Source organism: Brachycentrus maculatus, unplaced genomic scaffold (assembly GCF_059751285.1).
Source record: "Brachycentrus maculatus isolate JH-2025_06_01 unplaced genomic scaffold, ASM5975128v1 h1tg001124l, whole genome shotgun sequence".
NCBI lineage: Eukaryota > Metazoa > Arthropoda > Insecta > Trichoptera > Brachycentridae > Brachycentrus > Brachycentrus maculatus.
In genome coordinates this window covers 197,147-216,788 of record NW_028281822.1, presented here as the reverse complement: position 1 = coordinate 216,788, position 19,642 = coordinate 197,147, and the positions used below count along the sequence as shown (strand labels likewise).

At 33.9% G+C, this 19,642-nt stretch overlaps 1 protein-coding gene across 3 annotated transcripts in view; it reads left to right on the top strand.

Moving 5' to 3' along the window:
• LOC148299484 (uncharacterized) overlaps window positions 1-19,642 on the top strand; it is a 28,378-nt gene that overhangs the window by 1,284 nt on the left and 7,452 nt on the right. Inside the window, exons 1-8 of one of the 3 annotated variants that reach the window (XM_088276040.1) lie at window positions 7,523-7,542; window positions 7,706-7,835; window positions 8,066-8,343; window positions 14,486-14,624; window positions 15,025-15,171; window positions 15,739-16,745; window positions 17,365-17,494; window positions 18,873-19,250. In XM_088276040.1, coding sequence (XP_088132166.1) covers window positions 7,751-7,835; window positions 8,066-8,343; window positions 14,486-14,624; window positions 15,025-15,171; window positions 15,739-16,745; window positions 17,365-17,494; window positions 18,873-19,250 — 2,164 coding nt within the window. In that variant the 5' untranslated portion in view covers window positions 7,523-7,542; window positions 7,706-7,750. Of the gene's footprint in view, window positions 1-7,522; window positions 7,543-7,705; window positions 7,836-8,065; window positions 8,344-14,485; window positions 14,625-15,024; window positions 15,172-15,738; window positions 16,746-17,364; window positions 17,495-18,872; window positions 19,251-19,642 lie in introns of those variants that run through there. The other 2 variants (XM_088276038.1, XM_088276039.1) reach the window with 2 other exon arrangements.

Here is a 19,642-nt window from a genome sequence, read left to right as displayed (position 1 = left end):
GATGAGATGCCTAAATGTATGAAAAATTAAAAGAATCTGAAAGAATTTTAAAATAAATGTTTTGTTTACTGTAAAGAGATGTAAATATAAAAAAAAAACTAACTAACCATTACGCCGCTTCCCCGCAGGGGTAGGCAGAGAGAATCGAACGCCACACCACTCTGTCTTTGCAAACATTCTTTGCCTCTTCTACATTCATGCATCTCCTCATACATACCCGACGATTATTACGACTCCTGACCCGGCCGCTTTCAAGTATTTGACATACCTGATTGTGCCAAGTTTTCCTCGGTCGTCCTCTGCTTCTTTTTCCAACTACATTCGCTCCATAAATTTGTTTAACCGTTCTTTCTTCGCTCATACGCTCCACATGTCCAAACCATCTCAACACACCTTTCTTAATTTTATCGATAATGCTTATCTCAGCCTTACATTCTTTCCTTATTTCATCATTCGAACATCTATCAAACATCGTTTTGCCGCACATTCGTCTGAGGGATCGCATTTCGACTGCATTCAGTCTGCTTTCATCCTTCTTTTGCCAACTCCATGCTTCGCTTCCATACATAAGGGTTGGAACCAGAACCAGATGTAAATATATATATATATATATATATATATATATATATATATATATATATATATATATATATATATATATATGATGTAAATTAAGTGTAAATAATAGTTTATATTAGTCGTTATATAAGCTTACTTAAGAAACAATTATGCAATTATTTTTTTATTTGTTATTATTGCGAAGTATTTTGGAGCATGTTCCACTGTCATTAGCTATTGTATTTTAACTGTCAACAGTGTTTTATTATTTTTATTAATTTATTTAATTTATTAATGGCCGTAGCCAATTATATATATTACACAATTATATATATTACACAATTATATATATTACACAATTATATATATTACACAATTATATATATTACACAATTATATATATTACACACTCCACCTCCGTAGTGTAATGGTCGGCACGCTCGTCTACCGTACTGGAGGTCCCGGTTTAAACCCCTAAGGGGGGGGGTCAAATGAATATAAGTGATTTTTTCATTCGAATACTTCTTTAATACTACCCTGGACTGATACCTGAAGCGGAGGGCTGATTACCTTTCCTTAATGTGTTAATTATCAAGATAACACTTCGTTAATATGATGCAGTGCCCTTCAAGAAAAGAAGGAAGGAAGTTTAGGTAGCAACAATAAACACAGTAAATAAACACAAAGGAAGACCGAGGAAAACTTGGCACAATCAGGTATGTCAAATACTTGAAAGCGGCCGGGTCAGGAGTCGTAATAATCGTCGGGTATGTATGATTAGATGCATGAATGTGGAAGAGGCGAAGAATGTTTGTAAAGACAGAGTGGTGTAGCATTCTATTCTCTCTGACTATCCCTGCGGAGAAGCGGCGTGATGGTTAGTTAGTTATTTAGTTTTAAGTTAGTATCTACTTTAACGTTCAAATAACTGAAAATTGTAATTGTGTCGATTTTTTTTTTACTGTAAACCCTTTGACTGATTTGCCTGTACTACCGTTGTAAATTCACTAATTTTTATTTTAACCCCTCCCCCCCTTCTGGGAATCGAACCCGGGACCTCCAGTATGGTAGCTAATCACGCTAACCATTACACCACTCAGACATATGAGTAGTCCACTTAAAAACCACGTTTTGTTTTTTACCGAATCGTGGCAAAGGTAGAATATTAAATCTTCTACCGATTTATACTTTTTTGCGAAATTTTTGAGAGAGAACTGTCGATCGGCATAGCGAATTTTGCAAGAGTATTAATTTTTCTATTCCATTTTATTCGTACGTGGAACTGGCAAAAGAAAGACGAAGGCAAAGTGAACTCTGTTGAAATGCGCTTCCTCAGACGAATGTGTGGAAAATTATTATATGACAGAATTAAAAACGAAGATATAAGAAAGGAATGTAAGGCTTAACAAGGAATAATTGAAAAGATTAGGAAGAGTTCTTTACGGTGGTATGGACATGAGGAGCGAATGGATAACGAGAGAATGACTAAGAAAATATATGTGCCGAATGTGAGCGGGAAAACAGAACGAGGACGACCGAAAAAGACTTGGCACGATCAGATCAATCAGGACCTAAAATTTGGTAGTGTCAAAAGTCTGCGTAATCGGAGGGCATGTATGACTAGATGTATGGATGTGAAGGAGGCAAGGAGTGTATGTCGGGACAGAAGAGTGTGGCGTTCCATCCTTTCTGCCTACACGGCGTGATGGTAGTAATAGTAGTAGTATTCCTAACTTAACGAGTTTTGGGAGATTATGTCATATTGTCCGCCTCCATGGTGTAATGGTCAGCGTGTTTAGCTACCGTGCCGGAGGTCCCGGGTTCGATTCCCAGGGGGGGTCAAATAAATATAAGTGATTTTTTCACTCTAATATTTATTCAATATTACCCTGGACTGGTTCCTGAAGCGCAAGAGTGATCACCTTGCCTTCATGCAAGTAATGATCAAGATAACACTGCGTCGATTCGATTCAGTTCCCTATGCACCATTGGGTGCGGATAAGGGTTATAGTAGTAGTAGTAATGGACAATACTTTTAATTTTCTACCGATTGGAGCCATTGGCTAAAAAACAGATTTTTGTTAACATAACGTGGTTTGCAAGTGGACTACTCATATTTAACAATACAATTTTTTTATATGAATTGAAATAATGGATAATGAGCATGTTTGTATAGAAACTAAATATTTGATATACATTTCCTGCAGTATGCACTCTGTGTACCGAGTTGTCGTCATGTGTAATTGAGCGTTGAATTTTTACAGTGGGTGTCGCAAACTTTGGCACTGATTTGCATTCTCTTTCTCTTTTTACCTCTCTCTGGTGTAGGCGGATAGAGTGGGAGAGAATGTGCCGACTAGTTTTTAAATACTGCTTTCTCATTCATAAGGAAATTGTAGACAGTTTTTTTCACGAGCGGTCTTTTGATCTATTTTAAGTAAATTTGTTATGTGTTGCGTAAACTAGACCTTGACACTGATACACCCTCATGTTGAAATTTTCATGTGTTTGACATTGAATTCTCAAATGAAGTTATAATTTTACTGACAAGAAAGTTGAGTAAAATATATGCTAAAATTTTGTGCGCACGGCTGATCACCTTGCCTTCATGCTATTAACAATCGAGATAACACTGCGTCACTACGATGCAGTGCCCTATGAACCATTGGGTGCGGATAGGGTTGAGAACAATTTTGTATTTTTAAAGGTGCAAATAGGTCAAATTCTTGACTGGAAACTAACATTTCTCTTAGCATTAAGGTTGAGATCTCGAACAATCAAATTCAGAATGCGATCAGGCGCGCCAGGGGTTAGACGTCTTTTCGCGCTCAATTTTTTTTTTAGAATGTACATTGTAATACATGCGGATAAGTGCAGATAAAAAAAGCAAAGTTAAATAATATTCTACTGTCTCAAAAAAAAACTAAAATAAACCAGTTTTAAACTAAAAGGTTTATAGCTAATCCAATAAATAATAAAAACTTGTACAATGACAAATAATCACTTCAAGGTAACAATATACAATACAAGTCGATTACACGAAGCAGAATCAATAGTTGGGATATTAAATTATAACCATTGCCTATTGCAAATGTTTTTCCTAATTTGACAAGGCCCAATTTATTATGTGCGTGTTTTTTGTTTATTTTGAAAATATAATTTTTTTTAAATATATAATTAAATTATGAAATAAATAATAAGAATTAGTTATTATATTTTGTTTATTCAATAAATGATATTATTTTTTAAAATCTTAACATAGATGACAAATAATATGGAATTTTGAGCATTTACATGTCTTACGACCATCATAGGCTTGGTTAAGTGATCACTTTACACACGTGTAACATTCACCAATTCAACCCATGATTATCAATCAAACTCGTAACACAGTATGCGCGAGTTCACAATAGCCATCTATGGTGGGTTGAGGAAAGCTTTTATTAAGCAGAGACTCATTCCATTTGTATGTGAAGTCCAAATCTTGGATTATATTTACACACGTGAGAAATGCTTGAAAACATGATTTTTAATTTATTTTAGCTTAGAATTTGACCAGCCAATTTATTTACAACATTTTGAGTGTGTCCAAATGTGTTGTTAATAAATTACATCACTTGAGAAAGTTAAGTGTGGTTTTCGATCTGCAAAAGTGGTTCTTTGTTCTTATAAGTATATTGAGAGCAGCTTACCAGAAATATATCTTAATAATTCTGTTTTCCATATTAGGTTCAACACCATTAGTCTTACTGTCACTATACCAATGTCAAACTTCTTTGTTTCATATTAATTCATTGATCATTTATGAAAAAATATACAGCTACTGATTACTATAATACTCAAATTCAAATAATATTGATGTGCATAGACATTGAAAAGAATATTACAAATATTTAGGTATAAATTTATATATTTCTTATTTTAACTTTTACCGCTATTTCTTGAAGTCTATTGTGACTGAAACACGTCAGTATATTTATCACCGTTTCAAACAATGTTTTTAATGTTTCGGTGTTTGATAATGGTGTTGAATGCATCCGAACATATCGCTCACTCCCTTCAAGAACGTCATAAATAAAAAATCGTCAATTTTCAGTTGTGCATGTTTTCGGAATGCCCAGAAAATGTACTATATCCCAACAAAAGAGGCATATTTTTAACTTAATATTTACCCGCTTCTGGGCAGAAAGTGTTGTTTTTGCATTTTGAAGAAAATGTATTGTTTAATTATTTGTTTAAATATAGGTACTAAATATTTTTCTAATAGAGAAAAAACATTCCGGTTTAACTTAAAAAGATCTGTCGTATAGTAAAAAGTGGCTTGATATTTATTTTTATCACATTTCAATAATTTTTAAACTTTAAAAACGATCTCCTAAAAAATCAAGTTTTTTGATATATGACATTGTTGAAAGGAGTGAGCGATATGTATATTTTTATTTTATACTTCTAGTCCTTGTGAGATGGATTCTAAGCAATGTACAGTGGATTAACTGGAGCGTTTAATGATGTATTCAATTTTGAGATTGACAAATGAAATCTCTTATGCTGTGCACTCAACCATGTCAGTGATATCATATTCTCTTGATTTGGATTCAGCAGATAATTTTATTTGAAATTGATTTATGTGTGGGCATGATTAATCGTTATTTATAGCTCAGGGAAAAAAAAGATTTTAATAAATTATTTTGCGACTGCCAAATGTCTTGTGAATATGTTTTTTACCATACATTATTATTTATTTTTTTATTTGGTTGCCTTTGAAAATTTTCCTTGCCATGTACAAGGATTTATAACATATTTAGTTCAAAATCCGTCACAGCTCATTTATTTTTCTTATTCGTCTTGTCACATTTTCCAAATATGACACCACCAAATCTGATAGATCCTTATTGACCATACAAATAAAACAAACAAATAAAACCATACAAATAAAACCATTCAAATTAAAAATTTTAACAATTTTTTTTAAATATTTATCAGAATATAACAATTATTAGTAAGCCGAACCAGTAAAAGAGGCCAATATAAAAAACGTGTACTTTTTTACGTGGAATATTATTTTTGTCATATATTATTCAGCAAATAAAAAATATATTACTGATGAAGTAGCCTTCATCAAAAAGCAAAATTTTGCAAATTATGGGTTGGATGGTTTCTGCATGACATAGTCCAATTGCAATAGCAAATATGACTATCACAGTTTCCAAATCTAGTTCTTTTAACATAACTGTTTTTCAGTATATCGTATATACTTTTTTATTACTATTTAACTCGCGGTTATAATTCCAGCTATATCACCAAACCTGTTTTTATACTCATCCACTAGTCTGAATGTCATGGACTCCTATATAATGATTTATTTACTTTAGTACAGTACACTTTTGCAAACTGGTTTTTCCAGTTCTGTTTTTTTTTGCCATAAAAGTTGTTTTGTTTCTTTGTTGAAATATTTCTTTTAAATAAAAAACTTTACATTGTCAACATAAATATTACGCATGTATCCCCTGCTTCAGACTCCATGCAGGCCCTACATATATAAAAAAAATACATATTTATTTTTTGCATAGTATTATCAATTCATTGTATAAATCAAATATAAATACTCGGTTTACTTTCACAATGTTTATTACACTCATTCAACCGATTATGGGCACTTTCACCCCACTAAAGGCGTCCTCAGACTTTTGTACATTGTAAATAATAAATATTACATCATGTTTTTAATTAAAAACCAGAAATAAAAAGAGAAATGGTAATACAAAAGTACTCTTTTGCTGATAATTAAATATCGCTGAAGAGTACCAAAATTAGTCAGAACTTACTGATATACAAGGATTTCTTTCAGTATTTATCAGTTGATAAATCGCTCACTCCTTTCAACAACGTCATATATCAAAAAACTTGATTTTTCAGGAGATCGTTTTTAAAGTTTAAAAATATAATACAATGTTTTAAAAATAAATACCAAGCCACTTTTTGAACTTTTTACTGAGCAACAGATCTCTTTAGGTAAAACCTTAATGTTTTTTCTCCATTTCAAAAATATTAAGTATATTTAATAAAATAATTAAACAATACTTCAAAATGCAAAAACAACACTTTCTGCCCTGTAGCGGGTAATTATTAAGTTAAAAATAAGCCGCTTTTGCTGGGATATAGTACATTTTCTGGGCATTCCAAAACATGCACAACTGAAAATTGACAATTTTTGATATATGAAAAGGTGATATCCGTCAGCTGGCGCCAGTGTTGATACACACTTGTGCCCGTTTTATCAATCTGCCTGTATACTGCAGCTGTCTAGTTCACAAGTGTCAAATATGAAAACTAACTAACTAACCATCACGCCGCTTCTCCGCAGGGGTAGGCAGAGAGAATAGAGCGCCACACCACTCTGTCCTTGCAAACATTCTTCGCCTCTTCCACATTCATGCATCTCCTCATACATACCCGCCGATTGTTACGACTCCTAACCTGACCACTTTCAAGTATTTGGCATACCTGATTGTGCCATGTTTTTCTCGGTCTTCCTCTGCTCCTTTTTCCAACTACATTCGCCTCATAAATTTGTTTTACCGTTCTTTCCTCACTCATTCGTTCTACATGTCCAAACCATCTCAACACACCTTTCTTAATTTTATCGATAATGCTTATCTCAGCTTTGCATTCCTTCCAAATCAAATATGATTGACGTATAATGCCATTTGCGAAAATTATAGCACCTTTCGATGGGGTGATTAATTTTGTGCCACCCTGTACATATTAAAAAATGTGAACAATGCTATAAAATTGTACGCAATCATTTCATATCTGAATATATCTGTAACATGTTTATATGATGATTACAAACAATGCTGTTTTACCTGTGTGTTAGTGTGTGAGTAATGTCCGACTGTTTATCTTTTCCATCCTTTATCAGCACTATAATAATCATAATATTTTCAATTCAACCCATAACTCCATCAGGGTGTACTTGAGAGAGTAATACAATACAATAAATTTTGGTTTTTTAACCAATAATTTTCGTTAAATTATTAAATTATGATGCTTTTAGTCTCTTTTGTGAAATAAAACCTTACATAATTAAAATGTAACTTTGTTTTAAAATCACAATAAATATTTTATTATAATTAAGTTATAATAGAATATTTATAGTGATTTTAAAACAAAGTTACATTTTAATTATAAAATGAAAAAAAAAAGGAAAAAAAAGTTAGTGCTTCAAATATGCAATGCATGCAATGTTTTTTGGCGTCTCTCGCGCTCTATCAAAGGTATTAATTATTTAATTTATTTTTTAAAAAAAGAAAAATATTTGTTTTTATTGTTTATACAAACATTTCAATTTCATACTATTTCTGTGAGCCTAAGCAGCTCATTATTAGAAATAGGTATCAAATTGTGGTAGAGTGCGTTCGAACCTAGAAACTCTGACTTAAGAGTCCGCGACACTGACCACGGGACCATAACCCGACACAATAATGATTAAATATTTTTCTTCCAGGTTTACAGAAGCAGAAATTCGACTCCAGGACATTCACACGCCCGAAAAAGAGACTATCTCGGCCGAGCTTGCAGTCTGTAGTGCAGGGCATAAACCCAAACAGCCACGCCAACTTTCTGTCCGGCTCGCGGACCATCACCAAACATTCCAAACCCATCGCCGAAGAAAGGAGACAGACGTTCAACTCCAACACCATCACAAGGCACCGAGAGGGAGACAGCTATACTGGAGAAGGACCCACAAGACATAATGGGACTTACAGATTGGATTCCGGGGATGTAAGTGACTATATTTAATATTTTGTATATTAAAAGCATTGTTTACTTTGTGAAATAATATCATAAAATATTTTTTTATAAAGATAAACTTTATTTCACTATGTGAATTTATTTCATTACATACAAATACAGAAATAAATATGATATAATATATTAAAACATTTATTTATCTTAAAATAGCGTGTATCGCTGGCATAAACTTAATCCTTCATACTTTGAATGATAGCTCCTTTAAATTTTAAAGATTCAATTTCTTTATCGGTATATCCCAAAAATTGGAAGAGAATTTGTGTAGTGTGTTCACTCAGTAAAGGAGGGTGCGATCTGATATAATTACCCCCACTACTAAACTTGACCGGCGGCCCAACCATCTTTATTTTACCCACGGTGGGATAATCCAGCTCCTCGACTAATTCAAGATGTTGGACCTGTTGGTCCGTAAACACTTCGTCCACATTATTCACTGGTCCAAATGGAATAGGAGACCCTTCTAATATACTCAACCAGTCTGGTATTTTTAGTGAGGAAAATATTTTGTAAAATTTCAATTAAATCTTTTCTATTTTCAACTCTCTTCGCATTAGTAGAATACTTTTCATCGCTAGAAATATATTTGATATTCAGCACTTATGATATTGTTTCACAAAGTGAACAATGAATGATAAGGAGAGTATTATAAAGTGGTATTACATAAAATAATGAATGATAAGGAGAGTGACTATATTTAAGACGTTTGCACTACCTAACTTTGGTTGATGCTTAAATTCACAACTACATTAATTTATTCATGTAACATTTCCCACCCGGTGATATGTATTTACTGCAATTCAATTTAAAAAATGAGAATATCAATATAAAATATAATATATGCAAGATCCGATTTTTTGTATTCTCCTTAATATAATGCATAACACATAAAAGTATTGTATAATGTTATTCATTTTCAGCAACGGAAATAAATAATTGTTTAAAAATCGGGGATAGAATCACCAATGCACAAACGTTTCCCAGTGTGTGCATGCGTGTCGTACTTTGCGTACACGCGCACGTGCCTTCATACTGTTTCCGCCAATCTATTGTTAGCAGCGCGCAAGTCATCTTTTGGGGTGGTTTTGTCTTCTCGTCAGCTATGGCGGCTACTTACGAAGTATTTTTTTTCTCATTTTCATATACCAGGGCTAATATTACAAAATTGTTATATTTCAACTATGATCAATAAAAGTGACATTTAGGAATATTTCGCATTTTTCCCCTTTATAAATCACATTTTCATATAATGTACAAAATACATATACACAATACATATATAAAATACACCGTTGCATGTGGTAGTTTTAAGCACCGTAAGGGATTTCCTTCTTGTGTTAACACTCAAGTTAACATTTTTTGTATGGTGCAGTTCCCTATGTACCATCGGTTGTGGATGAGGGTTTGTAGAAGAAGTATACTATCGACAGATCAAATCAAATCCTTTTTATAAAATTTTGCAAAATAAGCTCAAAATGCCTCAAACCGTTTAATGTAATGTGAAAAAAAAGAGCCATAATCATGTCATTATCACTCACAACTGGAATCTAAAATATTATTTTTGTCAATATATAGATTGCTTATCATAATTGGGAATCACTTAATTATTTTTGCCGTGAAAGTCTTATACGTATATTTTTTAATACTAATAATCTATCCTGTATATTATTTCTGGTGTGCAATATAATTTATTACGACTTCACGCATGTTGATAATCTTCACACTAAGAATCAGCTTATTTTCACTCTAAAATATTTTTATTCAAAAATTTGTAATTCTAATCAATGTTTTATATCCATTATAATCAAAATTTATAGACGTCTGTGAATGAAGTCATTATTAGATTATAAAACATATACAATTATGTCATAGTTATGTGTAAAATTGTTATTTATTTTGCAATTCATGCAAGGTCGGTTTATCAAAATGAGTCGATATTTTTAATATCGCATCGTCATCTCAACTACATGAAAGACTTGTTGATCATTTAATAAGTATTTCTGGTCTTATATAAATGGTTTATAATTACCGTGGAATTCGTGGACCGTGTACATACTCAAAATACCATCCCTGGTATAATACTGGACCAAAGTATAATACCGTGTACAAACACAGAATGTTGTAAATAAATTAACTCTTCAAATTATAAGATTAAATAAAAATGAAAATCACATTTTCTTTCATTTCTCAACTATGTGAATGTAGTCCAGGTTTCCGACCTCACATACAGATGAAAGAGTTTCTTCCTAATAAAAAGCTTATACTATCATACATGTCTCTAGTGAAGTCAAGCACTGTGTTTTGAGTTTGATCAATATATCTATAAGTTTCAAGAATTTTACCGGTGTTGTTGTCAATCATGGGTAGGATTGGTGAATGTGACACATGTGTAAAGTGATCACTCAAACCTGCCCATGATGGTTGTAAGCCCTGTAAATGCCCAGACTTCCATATTTTCTTCCATAGTTGTAATAAGTCTTCTTCATTTTTGTTGAGATGTCAAAAAAAATCCTTTACTACCTAGGAATCTATTCCTAAAAATCATGTATGCATACCAAATGTGCTCACCGCTATACTATGTGTGCATGGGAATTATAACTTATTATAAATCAGTCTCAACATAATTGTATAGTTAGTTATTTTTCAAACACTTTAATTTTGGCGTAAATGCTGATTTCTGAAATGTGAAATGCCTGAAATATTTATCCAGTTGGTTTATTTAGCAAATATGTTGATGACCTCGAATGTTTTTTGAAGTTTACAATTCAAGCCGATTTTCTATTTTCGATTTTCGTAATTTAAGCGATAATCAAATGAGTCATCATTTAGATTGTCTAAAATTATAATTAAGTAATTTTGGTGGATATTATCAACCGTAAAAAATCACTTAATATTCATTTGAATTCAAAATGGTATTTCAATTTTATTTATATTATAAAGAAAGCGCTTATTGGTAACAGTCGCAGTTATTAAAATGAAAAATCTCATCTCAAAATACTCATCTTAACACATTTCAGATAGGTATTTTTCTTCAGTCTTCTGGCAACGGGATTTGATAATTATGTATATACTATTCGTTGGGACCTTAACAAAGGGATTGGTTTATAATATTCATATAAAAACATTGGATTATTCCTTCTTTACTGCCTTTGAAATGAGGCCGACGCAAAAGGTAAAAATACCCTTCCCTTCCTTAAGCATCAATCGACCGAACGGGTAGAAATACCTTTCCCGTCCGAAGTGTGTTAAGTAAGAAGCTACATACATATTTGGTGAATGATCAATTATTTCCAGCACTTAATTAGGTACTTTGTAACACAAATAAAAAAAAATGGATGTACCACAATTTAAGACAGAGATCTTGTTTCATATATCGCTCACTCCTTTCAACAATGTCATATATCAAAAACTTGATTTTTCAGGAGATAGTCTTTAAAGGTTAAAAATATAATAAAATGTATTAAAAATAAATATCAAGCCACTTATTGAACTTTTTACTGTGTAAAAGATCTTTTTAGGTAAAACCTGAATGTTTTTTCTCCATTTCAAAAATATTTACTTTCATATTATTTTTGATGAGATGTCAAAAATAATATGAAAATAACTCCTGTAATTGGAGATAATCCGGATTTTGTGAACAAGTATTTGGACACACTCAAAATGTTGTAAATATTTAAAAAAAAAAAAACTTTCTGCCCTGTAGCGGGTAAATATTAGGTTAAAAATATGCCGCTTTTGCTGGGATATAGTACATTTTCTGGACATTCCGAAAACATAAATAACTAAAAATTGTCCATTTTTTATAAATGACATTGTTGAAAGGAGTGAGCGATGTGTACTCAATTCTTCATATATTGCATTTGATTAAAGTAGTAATATTTACTCATAACATTAAAACTATATAATGGCAAATCTACAGGTTGGTCTGGTTGGTGTCGCGAAATCTTAAGTCAGACTTTCTGGGTTCAGATCCACTCTACGCACACTTGATCTTCTTCTTCTTTCTTCTTCATGAGCTCCCTGTCCTCCACTGCTGGATAGGCCTCTTCCCCTTCTTTCCATTTCCTCTGGTCACTTGCTGCTTGCAGCTAGTTTCCACCCCCCACAGTGACTATGTCATCGGACCATCTTTTTTGGGGTCTTCCGACACCTCTTTTGTTCTCCCAACGTCTCCATCGTAAGAATTGTGGGGTCCATATTGTGGGATCCTGTCTAGCAATATGTCCTGCCCATTTGAGTTTTGCCACGCGATACATGATATCCTCCATTTTAGTTCTTTTCCTGATATCTTAATTTTAAATTTCATCCATCAGACTTTAACCAAGCATGGATCTTTCCATGGATCGCTGTGTGTACTTGAGCCTCACAATTAATACATATTTTTTAATAACAAACCGCTCAGGCCTACAAAAAAAGTATGATATTTAAATATTTTTTTATATAATACGAACACAAATATTTCTTTTTAAAAAAATCTTGCCATATTTTAAAATTATCAACGTAAGTTTGGTAATTTTTGCACTTACCACATTACGAATCCAACTTGAGATTTCATGCATTGTAGCCTAAAATAGATCATTTATATATTTTTTCCTTAATTTACTTGTTTGAATAAATTACAACTCTTTATAAAAAAATTGTTCTATGCTGAAGAGAAATGAATGGTGTTATGTGTGTTACATTAGTATATTAATTGTGTCACTTGCGTAAGATTAGTGTGTGAACGAACTTAATAACTTTATAATATAATATTGTAATTGAATATATTGACACAAAATGGTGCTAACTAGACCAGAGTAATTAATACAAGCTTATTATGTGGGCTCATATTCTGTTGAATGTATAAAATACTGTTGAAATATAATACATAATCGTTATGTTGAATAATCGCGATAACGGAAATATGTATAAATTTAACCCTTACCGGTCCAATTTCGAATCACATTTGACATCAATTTTTTTCTCGTCGGTCCCGTGTTGAATGTCATTTGACATTTTTTTATCATTAGTATTCTCTCTCTCTGGTCTCAATCCTGCGGATTGGTCTGTAGCAACAGATGACATCTCTTTCGCCATTCTCGCCCATTTTCGGAAGTTCTCTTCAGCTCCTCATACGTCGAGCAGTCCATGTCTTCGTATAAGTCGCTTAGGTATTCGCGGCGTGGGCGTCCTCTGGCGTTTATTCCCTCCATCGTCCCCTCTATTGTGGACGTGGCCGATCCATTCGGCGCGTCTTTTGGAGTATTATTAAGTTAAAATACAAGCTCACTTTATTTTTCGCTGGTATCTATTACAACAGTATGTGGAGCAGACGACAAATGTTTTTTTGCCCATTGGAATGAGTAACTGTTTACCTGTAAGGGATAGAAAAAGGTTGTTTTAGGGGCTGGCTTGGTCACCGAACTTCAATTCGCATTCAACAGTTAGTTATCAGTTAAACTTGCTTCGTGCACGCGTAAGCAACTATTAGCAATACTGAAATTATTACCGATATTTCAGAATATTCAACCCACTAGAAGAAATTCAAAAGCCGTCTCTCGTAAACGAATCGTTGATGATTTTCGAGCTACTACTAATAAAAATTTGTAAAATATAGATAATAAGGCCATTACTATGTTCATTTCAAAAATAAATCTTGTTTTTACTACAAATCGATTTTTTTTAACCTTTCCCTTCCGGTGTTAAAATAAAACGCGCGTCCCGGTGTTGGCAGAGAGATTAGAACGCTAAACCACTGTGTCCTTGTAAACATTCTTCGTCTCTTCCACGTTCATGCATCTCCTCATACATACCCGCCGATTGTTACGACTCCTAACCTGACCACTTTCAAGTATTTCGCATACTTGATCGTGCCAAGTTTTTCTCGGTCTTCCTCTGCTCCTTTTTCCAATTACATTCGCCTCATAAATTTATTTTACCGTTCTTTCCTCACTCATTCGTTCTACATGTCCAAACCATCTCAACACACGTTTCTTAATTTTACCGATAATGCTTGTCTCAGCTTTGCATTCCTTCCTTATTTCACTATTCGAACATCTATCATACATCGTTTTGTCGCACATTCCGAGAGATCGCTTTTTTTTTCATTCTCTGAACGTAATGTTTTCCTTTGCAGATGTCAGATGATGCGGAGTTCTCATCGCCGCCGTATACTTGCGATGATGACCTCAGTAGTTATGGCGTCTCCAAACCCATACAAATCAACCTCTCGGAACCAGCTCACAACCTTCACAACACGTTCAATAAGATCAGTGGTAAAGGAAATTGACCAATTATAGATTCTAAATAAATGTCTGATATTATGAGAGAAGAATCGTCTACCATTTTAAACATCAGAAAACACTTCTTTAAATAATTTCATTCATCAATATTTAAAACTATCATTGTGTTTTCTACTTGATAAAATATATATAAACCATATTTTATTTTCATTAATTGATTCGGCAGTCACTTTGTGGTAAAATCTATCCATTTTTAATTTAAGCTTAACTTAGTAAATACCACTTAAATTTAAAATATTTTATTTATTAAATATCTTTGAAAACATTTGGCAAAAGCATAAATCTATAAAAAATATGTCATCCGTACAATTTATTGTAAGTATTTTAATTAAGACATTGTTTTATAATTTCATGTATTTTTTTTTATCAACAGGTTCAAATCACAGGAACGATTCTCTAGCCAACATGTCTCCTCCGAGTTTGGTCAGTTCTATTGCTATGGATGGCTCTGGAACCTTCAATTCCGGAACATTCTCTCGTCAAGGATCCATGTGCTCCAGAAAAGATGTTACGTTTAATGGTAACTATCATTAATTATAATACATTATACTGAAGACTTTCACGAGACGACTGATATAGTACATCCTTTTAAACAGATTACAAATATCATTTGTACATACATCTTTTGACATTGTTTTTATAGTTTTGTATGATTAGTTCCAAATCAGGTTAGTGTTGCTGTCTCTTTCTGGGTTCAATGCACACTCTAATACAACTTAATTCCTATTTCTAATAGCAGGCTGCTTCGGCCTTCAAAAATAGTATGAAATTGTAATATTTGTGTACATGAATATTTTATCTAAAAAACAAAAATGAATTGCACTATCAAACCTAATATTAATGTTTCAAATTAATCAACTATTACAATATTATTCTTAATGGCTAGGGTTCTCAGTGTTGCATACCCCATACTCATACACTTGCTCATGTTTAAATGATTATAATTTGAATGAATTATTTTTATTTTTCTCTATTTCTAAGCCGGCTTTGGATTATATGCCTGTGGTATGTTATCAAATATACTGATTTTACATTTACTTGTCTCGCAAATTATTAACATGTATTTTGCATTTAATTTTTCCTTCAGCAGATGAAGAGGATGCAAACTTCGAAGACAACACTGCGCAAAACTCGCTGCATTTCGACATGACCACCAGCATCTTGGACGAAAAGGAAATGAACACGAGCATGCTGTCTCACTGCCAGGAGGACAGTCTCATCGGGTCCCTCCCGCCCAGCCTGGCCAGCTCCATGGAATCCAGCCTCGTGAACTCCACCACTTTCTGCTCTCCCGGGACTCAGCAGTCCAAGAAGGACAGCATGGAGAGCAGTCTGATCAATTCCGGAACGTTCAACACCTTCCTCGAACCCACCGAAGAGAACTTGCCCAACGGAAAACCTAAATTCCAATTACGTAAATCATTCCTCAAGCCCGAACCGGACGACAATTTCGACAAATTCCTGATGCTCAATGCGAATTGTAACACCGAAGACTTAAGAGGGCTATCCGGAGATCTTTTGAGGTCCATGGAAAAGCGCAGCAAAAAAGACAGCGAAAAAGAAAACATGAATTCTTCGATAAACAAAGAGGACTCGTTCCTCATGACAGACGGAATGAGCGATTCTTTCCTCAAAGAAACTGGAAGAGAAAGTTTAAACATCACATACAATAAATTGCCACAGGGAAATATAATACCACAGAGAACTAGGACCGTCACTAGACCCCAGATGGAAATGGAACAAACCATCATTCTTCCCAATCAAGTCTTATCGCCGAAGCACTACAATAGAGTGGAAAATAACAACACCTTCACCAAGAAGCTTAACGGTACATACGACGCAGATTCGAGAGACAGAGAAACTCCGAAACGCAACGGGACCTTCAGGAAGTTGACTCCGCCGTCCATACGAAATGTCACAGCAACTCTGATTAATACGGATACGGAGGATCTCAAAGATCTTGATACTAATGTGATCGATAGCAATAAGCAGTGTTATGTTTCTACTGAAAAACTGGTAAACATATCCGGGACTGAGGAGAGCCGAGAGGTGTCTCCGACTGAGAGACTCACCTGGACTCCGCAGAGAAGAAAGGTACTTAATCATCATTACCGTGAATAATTTATCAGATATTACATTTAATTTCTGTTAACTAATATATAATTAACAGACTCACTGCTTTTTTATTAAATTCTTAATTGAGTGGCTTTTTTTCACTCGCATTTCATATTAAAATTGTTTTTTTTTATTAACAAATGTAAACAAAACTGGTATTTTAAATAAATTGAAAAATAACTTTCCCTTACTGATATTTTTCCATGTTTTTTTTATAATTTTATTTTTATTTTGAGATAAATATTTTCTAAAACATCAAAAATTATTTGTGGGGCTGGAATTTCGTTCATTAAATTATGGAAAAATTCATTTTATCATTATACAAATTGACATGATTTTACTATATTAGGTTAGTGAATGGAAGTGAATAAATAAATATAATACTGTTTCAATTATTGATTTCGCAGTCACTTTGTGGTAATATCTATCCGTTTTTAATGTATGTTTTACTTGGTAAATACCACTATTTCTTAAAATTTATTTTGACATGCCTTCTGCATCATTTTCAAACACCGTATAGTATTTACCAAGTAAAAATTTAATTAAAGAAATATGTAATACCATTTTAAATTTGACATGATTGTTTTTTGTTGAGTAGGATAGTCTAACGATGGCGGGAGGCTCAAGTGACAGCCTGGAACAGAACAGCAGCGGCAGTTCCAGTCCACACCGACTAGCTCGTCACAACATGGATGATCTGGAACACCTCGCCTACGAGCAAGAGCAAAGTAAATATTTTTATGACAATAATAAAAAAATATTCAGTAAATTATAGCTGTTTGGTCCACTTTTATAGCTATGGGTTTCGGGATCAGCTATTTTTGGGGCTTCGTGTGGCCGCGTTCTGTGATCACGTGTTGGTGATCGTGTTTGTCAATGTAAAGGAGTAGTGCACAGAATGAAAACAAAATGATGTACAGTTGGTTCCTTTATTGAAATAAATACATTTATTGAATTTATTAATTGAATTGAATTTATTAATTAATTGAATTTATGCTAAATACTGGAATTTAATAATGACAAATAATTTACAATATATGGAGTTAAAGAAGTAAAGTTAAGATCTAAATAAAACGTCTGTTTTCGTCAACGACCCAAGCAACTCTCGCGGCTTTTCAGCTCTCTCGCTTCAGTCGGGTCCGCTCGGAAAACTACGGTTTAGTTCGTATCGAAACGCCTCCGTACTGCTTACGTCAGCGTGACAACCCAAGGGTGTTACCACAAAATAAATGACTGGATATTTATCATCAATGAACCCTGCTAAATCCCAAGTAAATAAAAATTCAAACATCAGTGAAGACTGTATGTGAAAAAAGGTGGAAGAAATGTATTGTTTTTTTTTTAAGTATTCTCAAATTGACATGAAACATGTATCATTTTTCCCTTTTTTATGTAAGAAGATTGAAGTCTGAGCATCCCGGGGTTTACGACCTGGCATTTGGCCGGCTGAAGCGATTACTTTATTCACTTAGTTTGTTCACCATTCTGCCCTTTATTGAACATCCATATTGAATTAATTCTTGAAACCTGTGTACGTATATATGCAATGGACTTAGATCCTTCCGCATACCGGTAAGGTTTTCAACATCGATTGATACACCATCAGTCAAGTATTTATGAACACATTTGTTAAGTAACACCCCTCCAAAATGAGTTCATAAATATGAACTCATTTTGGAGGGGTGTTTTTTTATGCCTGCGGACCGCTAGCGACGACATTTGATAATTAAGTACATATAGTTAAGACCTTAACCAAGAGATTGGTACATAATATTCATAAAAAACATTAATTATGTAATTCCTTCTTTTCTGACTTTGAAATGAGGCCTGCGCAGTAGGTAAAAATACCCTTCCCGTCCATGTTTTGTTTACTGTAAGGAGATGTAAATATATACATAGATGATGTAAATTAAGTGTAAATAATAGTTTATATTAGTTGTAATATAAGCTAACTTAAGAAATAAAATAAAAAAATTAAATTAAACATCAGTTGACCAAACGGGTAGAAATACCTTTCCCGTCCGTAGTGTGTTGAGCTTATTCCTTTTGAACATAGATGAGATTATTTTAATCACCTATAAATATATTTTCTTCTTTTATCCGCAGAGCTCTACCAAGTGATCTCGACTCCCATCTCGAAACCGTTGCAGCAAGACGTGGGTTCGGCCGCGATGCTATTCCACCAGAACACCCTCTCGCCGATCCTCAACCAGCCCAAGGAGATGGTGACCTCCTCCTCCGCCTCCAGCAACATCAGCGACTCCCCGACGGAGCCCAACAAGTTCGGCGCCAACAGCTCCAGCCTGGGCAGCCTCAACAAGATGGCCGGCTCCCCGAGGAGGCTGCTGCCCGTGAAGCGGGAGTCCTCGGCGCCGGAGATCAAGGCCAACCCGCCCGGTTCCATGAGGATGCCGTTTGCGCAGAAGTCAGGGCTGAACGCCATGAATAAGGCCAAGCCCCCCGGAAGCTATGGATCGGATAACGGTATGAACACTAACTATACTAGGCCTTTCTTAACACACTATCTGCGGGCGGATTCGCGCTCATAATAGAGATAAACATCTCTGAAAAGAAGTGATAACATTTAACCATACTGTATAAATTTATATGATATGAAATGAGATCAAAAGATGCTGCAAAAGTCATGCGTAAAAATAACTTACACGCAATTTACGAATTTACTTTACAATGGTAAGGTAAAATTACCCTTCCCGCCGAACACCACCAGTCGAGTAAAACAGTATAATTACCCTTCCCGCAGATAGTGTGTTAACAAAACATTGCAATTGCCAATGAGAGATTTTTGAGCCTTTTAGCGTGAAATCCGATATTGCAAATGGACAATGAAATTCTCATTAAAGAAATGAATACTATGA